Source organism: Cucurbita moschata, unplaced genomic scaffold (assembly GCF_002738365.1).
Source record: "Cucurbita moschata cultivar Rifu unplaced genomic scaffold, Cmos_1.0 Cmo_Scf00010, whole genome shotgun sequence".
In the NCBI taxonomy this organism is placed as follows: domain Eukaryota; kingdom Viridiplantae; phylum Streptophyta; class Magnoliopsida; order Cucurbitales; family Cucurbitaceae; genus Cucurbita; species Cucurbita moschata.
The window spans coordinates 183,166-190,042 of record NW_019268526.1 but is presented as its reverse complement, the minus strand read 5'-3'; the positions used below and the strand labels follow the sequence as shown (position 1 = coordinate 190,042).

General features: G+C 35.6%; 1 protein-coding gene across 1 annotated transcript; it reads left to right on the top strand.

Moving 5' to 3' along the window:
- The first annotated feature begins 953 nt into the window (after window positions 1–953).
- Window positions 954–3,118, top strand: LOC111448183 (isoflavone 2'-hydroxylase-like). The gene is made up of 2 exons (XM_023087642.1): window positions 954–1,861; window positions 2,410–3,118. The coding sequence occupies exons 1-2, from the start codon at window positions 995–997 to the stop codon at window positions 3,034–3,036; spliced, it is 1,494 nt and encodes a 497-aa protein (XP_022943410.1). The 5' UTR covers window positions 954–994; the 3' UTR covers window positions 3,037–3,118.
- Window positions 3,119–6,877: the final 3,759 nt, after the last annotated feature.

Genomic DNA, 6,877 nt, shown 5'->3' with positions numbered 1-6,877 from the left:
GGAAACCTTCCCCTAGCAGATATGTTTTAAAGCCTTGAGGGGAAGTCCAAAGAGGACAATATTTGCTAGCGGTGGGCCTGGGTCGTTATAGAAATAAAATTGAGATTTTTGCAAAAGTCAGGTGAGAAAGACAACATTTCGGGTTGAATTCAGATATGAGTCGGATACTAATTCCTACCTAGCTCACGTACAACGCACTACACAGACAGTTCACGACCCAACAGTCATGAGCGGCTCATAAAGTAAACACGACCCGCGCGCCTGCGCTCGAACCCGAATACCCACAGACAACCTGTAACCTCATTTCATTCGATCAACAATACAAATCGCATCGGTCTAGACACCAGTAGCCTCGGCCCACTTGCATCAGCTTCGACTCAATAGATATTAATTATGCTATAGATTTTTTTTAATGTTTAAAGATTGTATTATTTAAATTTGAACTTTTAGAAACACATTTGTTTATGAAATATATAGATTTATTATAATTCTTTTTTACCAATGTTTTAATAAACAATATATTAAAAAATGAAAAAATAACTAATTCTTCAGAAGAATAATAACCCGGATAAAATTATTGCTGGAAACCCTATACTAGCAAATTCCTCGTGGGAATCCCCGCTTCCATCCGTGCAAAAATAAATGGAGAATTTCGAAAGGATGGGGATGAGGAAGGCTTCCCTGTCTCCACCCCGTCTCGTAGACATCTTTAATACCAAAATTACTTCTCCTTTTAAAGCCTATCCCAAAGATAATACAATGTTTTTTAGTCCTAAATATCTAATACGACAACAACGCCATGCTTTACCTAAATCCTAAACCCTAAAATATATCAATTTAAGATAAGATGATGTTTTAAAAAGTTGTCCTATTTCCCTATCAAACGCTTGGATTGAATTACGTGGGGCAAGATCTTCCATCTATATATTATCCCTTTTAAGAGAGTTGAACCTTATCTATATCCAAACATCGAAATTCCCACATCGGAAACTCCATGGATATTCTCTTGCTTTCTATTTCTCTCTTCCTATTTACTCTTCTCTTTGCCTTCAATTTTGTGCTGAAACCACATCGCTTGAACCTCCCACCAGGCCCTCTCTTATGTCTTCCACTAATTGGCCATCTCCATCTCCTCAACCATCCCATCCATCGAACACTCACCAACCTCTCTCAAAAATACGGCCATGTCTTCTCCCTCCGATTTGGTTCCCGTCTCGTTGTTGTTATCTCTTCTCCTTCTGCCGTACAAGAATGCTTCACAAAGAACGATATTGCTCTTGCAAATCGCCCGCTGTTGAACTCTGGGAAATACCTAGACTACAACCATACCGTCATGTCGGTCTCCCCTTACGGCGAACATTGGAGAAACCTCCGCCGGATCGGCTCCCTTGAGATCTTCTCAACAAATCGCCTCAATTTGTTCTTGGGAGTTCGGAAAGAGGAAATCAAATGTTTGCTATGTAAATTATGTGGGGATTCATTGGAAGATCGATTCAGGGTCGTGGAATTGGAGCCCATGTTGCTTGATCTTATGTTCAATATTGTTATGAAAATGGTGGCTGGGAAGAAGTCTTTTGAGGGACATTCTTACAAGTTTAAAGAAATGGTGACACAAATTATGGCTCATAGTGGAGCAACCAATCCAGCAGACTTCATACCCTTATGGGGTTTCATTGATCCAACCGGTTTTGGGAAGAGGGGAAAGAAGCTTGCAAAGACATCTGATGAACTCCTTCAAGAATTAGTTGATGAAATTCGAGATAAAGAAGATGGAGGGAACACTATGATTCACCGTTTACTTAGCTTGCAGAATACCGAGCCTGAATATTACAGCGATCAAATTATCAAAGGATTGATTCAAGTATGATTAATTCCTACCGTATTGTTAATGATTTCTTATTGATTTATTGTGTTTTATGTGTTAGAAATAACGGCTCTCCACAATGATATGATATTGTCCACTAAATTAGCCAATGTGGGACTCTCTCCCAACAATACTTCCCTCGAGCAAAGTACACCTTGAGCCTCCTCTGAGGCCTACAGAGCCCTCGAACAGTCTCTCTTCCCCTTAATTGAGGCTCGACTCCATTTTCTGGAACTCTCGAACAAAGTAAACCGTTTGTTCGAAGTCACTTTTGACTACATCTTCGAGGCTCACAACTTCTTTGTTCGACATTTGAGGATTCCATTGACTGACTAAGTTAAAGGCACGACTCTGATACTATGTTAGAAATAACGACTCTCCATAATGGTATGATATTGTCCACTTTGACTATAAGTTTTCATAGCTTTGTTTTGGGCTCTTCCCAAAAGGTCTTAAACTAATGAAGATGTATTCCTTGCTTATAAGCCAATGTAGGACTCTTTCCCAACGATCTTCAACATTATGAAATTGTTTGGTTGTTGCAGGATATATTATTAGCCGGGATTGACACGATAGCTGTGACTTTAGAGTGGGCAATGTCTCAATTGCTCAACAATCCAGAGGTGTTAGAGAAAGCAAGAGCTGAGATAGACAGTTCGATTGGGTACGAGCGTTTAGTTAACGAATCTGATCTGCCGAGTTTGAGTTATGTTCAAGGAATAATCTCTGAGACTTTGCGGCTTCACCCAGCTGCTCCTCTCCTTTTGCCGCATTGTGCATTTGAAGAATGCAAAATAGAAGGATATGATGTTCCTCGTGATACGATAATATTCATCAATGCTTGGGCCATGCATAGAGACCCGAATCTATGGGAAGATGCTACCAGCTTTAAACCTGAAAGACATGCAAATGGGATGAAGAATGGCGCAGAGTCATACAAACTGATACCATTTGGGTTGGGGAGGAGAGCTTGTCCTGGTTTGGGAATGGCGCAACGAGTGGCTGGCTTGACTTTAGCATCGTTGATACAAGGCTTTGAATGGGAAAGATTGAACAACTCTTTAGTTGACATGAGTGAAGGTAAAGGGATTACAATGCCCAAAGCTCAACCCTTGGTAGCCAAGTGTAAGCCACGCCCCATCATGAAACTCGTTTATGAATCTGGCAATTGACATTGGCTGAAACAAAGAAAATATGTTATCACTAGCCCATTCCACTCTTTGAATAAAGTGCATCTCTACCTTATAACTCAAACATCCTCTTATTCTTAAAGTGTCATTGATTGAGGTAGGTAAGTGATGTTCGCCTAATGAGTATGTCCGTAAGAGACGGATGCCCTTGATTGTTGAACTTTGCACGTTGTATAAAAAATACCCTTAAATAATTTGAATTAGTTTGACTAAAAAAATATGATTGAAGATACTTTATAATTTTTATTATTCATCCTTTCCAACCTCATTAATATTTTTTTGATTCAATTCGAGAAGCAAAAATAATATTATTAAATAAATTAACAGAGTAACGAGTTTTCATACTTAGTTCATGATCACCAAGAATTAAATCTTTAAGATGAGATAGACATAACTCCATTCTTTAGAAATTGATGAAAGATCTTCTTTCTTTTCATTTAAGCTTGTTTTTCTACTCCCAAGAATTTTCTTTCCTTAGATATTTACAACTAAATCATGGCTCCAAATAGATTCATTTGAAACATTATTACAATATTTATGTGTATAGATTCTTCAATTAAGTTCTTTATTCAAAACTTGATAAACTTTACTACTACGACCAACCAAGAAAAATTATCCATCCTAGAATCAAAATTTTCAAATTTTTACTTGTTAAAAAATAAAACATTTGCCACTAAAAACTTTAAAATACCTAATATTGATTTTTTTTTACATGGAGTTCTACTTAAAGAAATTCTAATTAAAGCTCTATTTAAAATATAAAGGCCTGTATTAATTGGCAAAATTTTAGGTAAATTATACTCATGTAATATTAACCTAGCAAATTTGTATAAATTACTGTTCTTTCTTTCAACTACACCATTTTGTTGAGGAGTCATCAGGACAATAACCATTTTCTTTACAAAAATTGTCACGAGAGACTGTCACATTCTATTCCACCGGTCACTTATAATTTTAGTAATTAAAAAACTTTTTTTTTTCATTATAATGTTTTATGGTTAAAACCGAAGTAAATTTTGAAAAATCATCAACTATCACCAAAACATAGTTGTTCACCCCAAAACTAACTATTTTAGAAGGGCCAAATAAGTCAATAGGTAATAGTTGAAGGTCTAGCCGTAGAAATCACATTTTTAAATTTGTGAGAGGACTATGTTTGCTTGCCCATTTGATAAACGTCACGAACTTTATTTTATTCAAATTTAAATTTAGAAAAACCTTTGACCAATATTTTTTTTAAAAATATTTGAAATCAAGTGCCTAATAGAATGTCCTAATCTTGTATGCCATAATCAAGAATTACACATGCAAAGTCGAATGATATTTATCATTTGTATGACAATCATTTAAATTAATAAATAGCGTACACATTATTATCTCTATTTCCAATCAATAAAATTTTTCTATCTCTACCATTTTTAATTATGCAATTATTTTTATCCAATACAACTTTAAAACCTTTACCACATAATTGACCGGTGCTAAGTAAGTATGAAGCAATTAAAAGCACATTTTCAATGGGAGTAAAGATTCATTACCTAGAGTACTTTTACCAATTATTTTATATTTCCTGTCATCACCAAAAGTTACTAAGTCACTACCCTCACAAAGATTCACGAACTTAGATTGGTTTTCCATCATGTGTTTTGAGCAACCACGGTTCAAATACCACTTATTTTTTGGTATTCATACTTGTTTGGGTCCTAGAAAGTTAGCATTCACAAATTTAGGAATCCATTTCATGTTTGCATTCATATTAAAGACATTCTATTTCCATAAGTAATGAGAATTTTTACGTCCAAACTTGCCACATAAGAAACAAATAATCTTCAGGTCTCTCGTCATTCCTCAAGTCCAGATCCCGACTACCTCGAGTCTCTGTCCACCTCTTCTTCACACCCACGACGTTGTAATACACTTATGCACCTACAAATGTGAGTTTTCCGACTTTACAATTTCTCCTTAACCCACATTCTTGCTGGCGATGTTTTTAAATAGTCAAACAGTCACTAAACACGATGAAACTTACCACTGGAATACTTGGAGTCACTAACCATTTCTTGAGTCATTCCCTCAAAGTTCGCTGACATTTTACTCCGATGAAAAAACTGTCTACCGTCGCCTTCTTCTCTGCTTTCCAATGCTCTCAACAGGTAAGGGAATGACTTGTGTTGCTTTGAGAGGCTTCTTGTAAAGGTGTGAGTAGTTGGGGACGCGAGATCTCGTGCTCCACAAGCAAGATTGATCATGTCAAACTTGAATGATTCTAAACATGCAATCTAAACTATGTAAAATTGCAAAGAAAATTAGCCCTTGGCTAAAGTAAAGCAAATATGCTCTTTTTACTACATTTTCCAAGTCTATATTTACAAAGATAATATACATGTCTTTATATACCCTCAAAATCAAACCTTTGACAATCCATGAGATATTTCAAGAGTTTGTAACCATCTTAGTTAGCATAACTGAGGACTATGCAAATGTAATCTAAAAATAAGTAGAAAATTTAAAACTTAAAATACATTCATGAAACGCCATAAATTTAGAATTTAGTTTTCAATTATCCATCATACATTTGTTACCATATAAGAATAAATGAAGTCTCACTTGAAGTATCTTGAAGACTTTGTTACATAAATGAAGCTTGATTAGAAGGTCCTTAAAATACTTTAACAAAATTAAAATAAAATAAAACAGAAATGTCAGATACTAACCTATACTCTATAAAATTAATTGCAAACTAAACTATAGTCTATGAAATTAAATGCAAACTAACACAAACTAAACTATAGTCTATGAAATTAAATGCAAACTACTCTATACATGTGCCATGGTCTCTTGAATTGTAATGTCACCGTTAGCTGGAGAGCCTTGCCTTTACCTGGAAAATAATAGTAGCACATGACTTATTATTTTAAGAGCTACTTCGCTATGTGACCCCACTATTGGGGTTAGATGCAAGCACATACAATCATGAGTAGGACCCATCATTTTAGTCAATATTCCCTTAAACGACTATCCTAAGCAGGTAATTGGATATGTATTTAAAATTCTACACATGACCGACACGTACGAGTATGGCCTCACTAGTCGGCTCGTACACCTCCTAGACCCCTTTCTTGTTCGGGCTAGCATTCTCTGGAGCTATTGTTGCATACCCCATAGGAATAGTGATTGTCGCAGCATTATGATAAACATAATGATCGTTTTCCTGTCTCGTAACGTACGCATTCGAATAATCATAAAAAAAGGACATTCCCCGATGCATGAACACAGAATGATGCATGAACACAGAATGATGCATGAGGTCCCAACATTTTCATTCATTATCATGTAAAACAACCCCTTCCATTTTCCTTCATATCATAACTTTCCATACATATATCGGAGTTGTGCATCATGACCAAACATCATATTGCATATCATGCATATCATACATCTCATCATGTCAAACATGTGTTACATCATAAACATATCGTGTCTTCCAACATATCATATCATAAAGCATGTCACAATTTGCATTGTATCATCAATCATATTACATAATAACATATATCATATCATTCACATATCATATCAGGAACATGCCTTCAAGCGTACCATATCATAACATATATCATATCATTCACATATCATATTGTAAATATATCATTTCATAACCTTTCACATATAACAAGCATATAGACACGTGCAAAGCCACAGGGCACGTGTCATCAAACATAATACAATTTCTAACCGAACCAATAGTAAAGCCACGTTCTTGGTTGGCCTCAGCCGACATTCTCCCTAAAATAATTACTTGAACACATTTTTCGAATTTTAT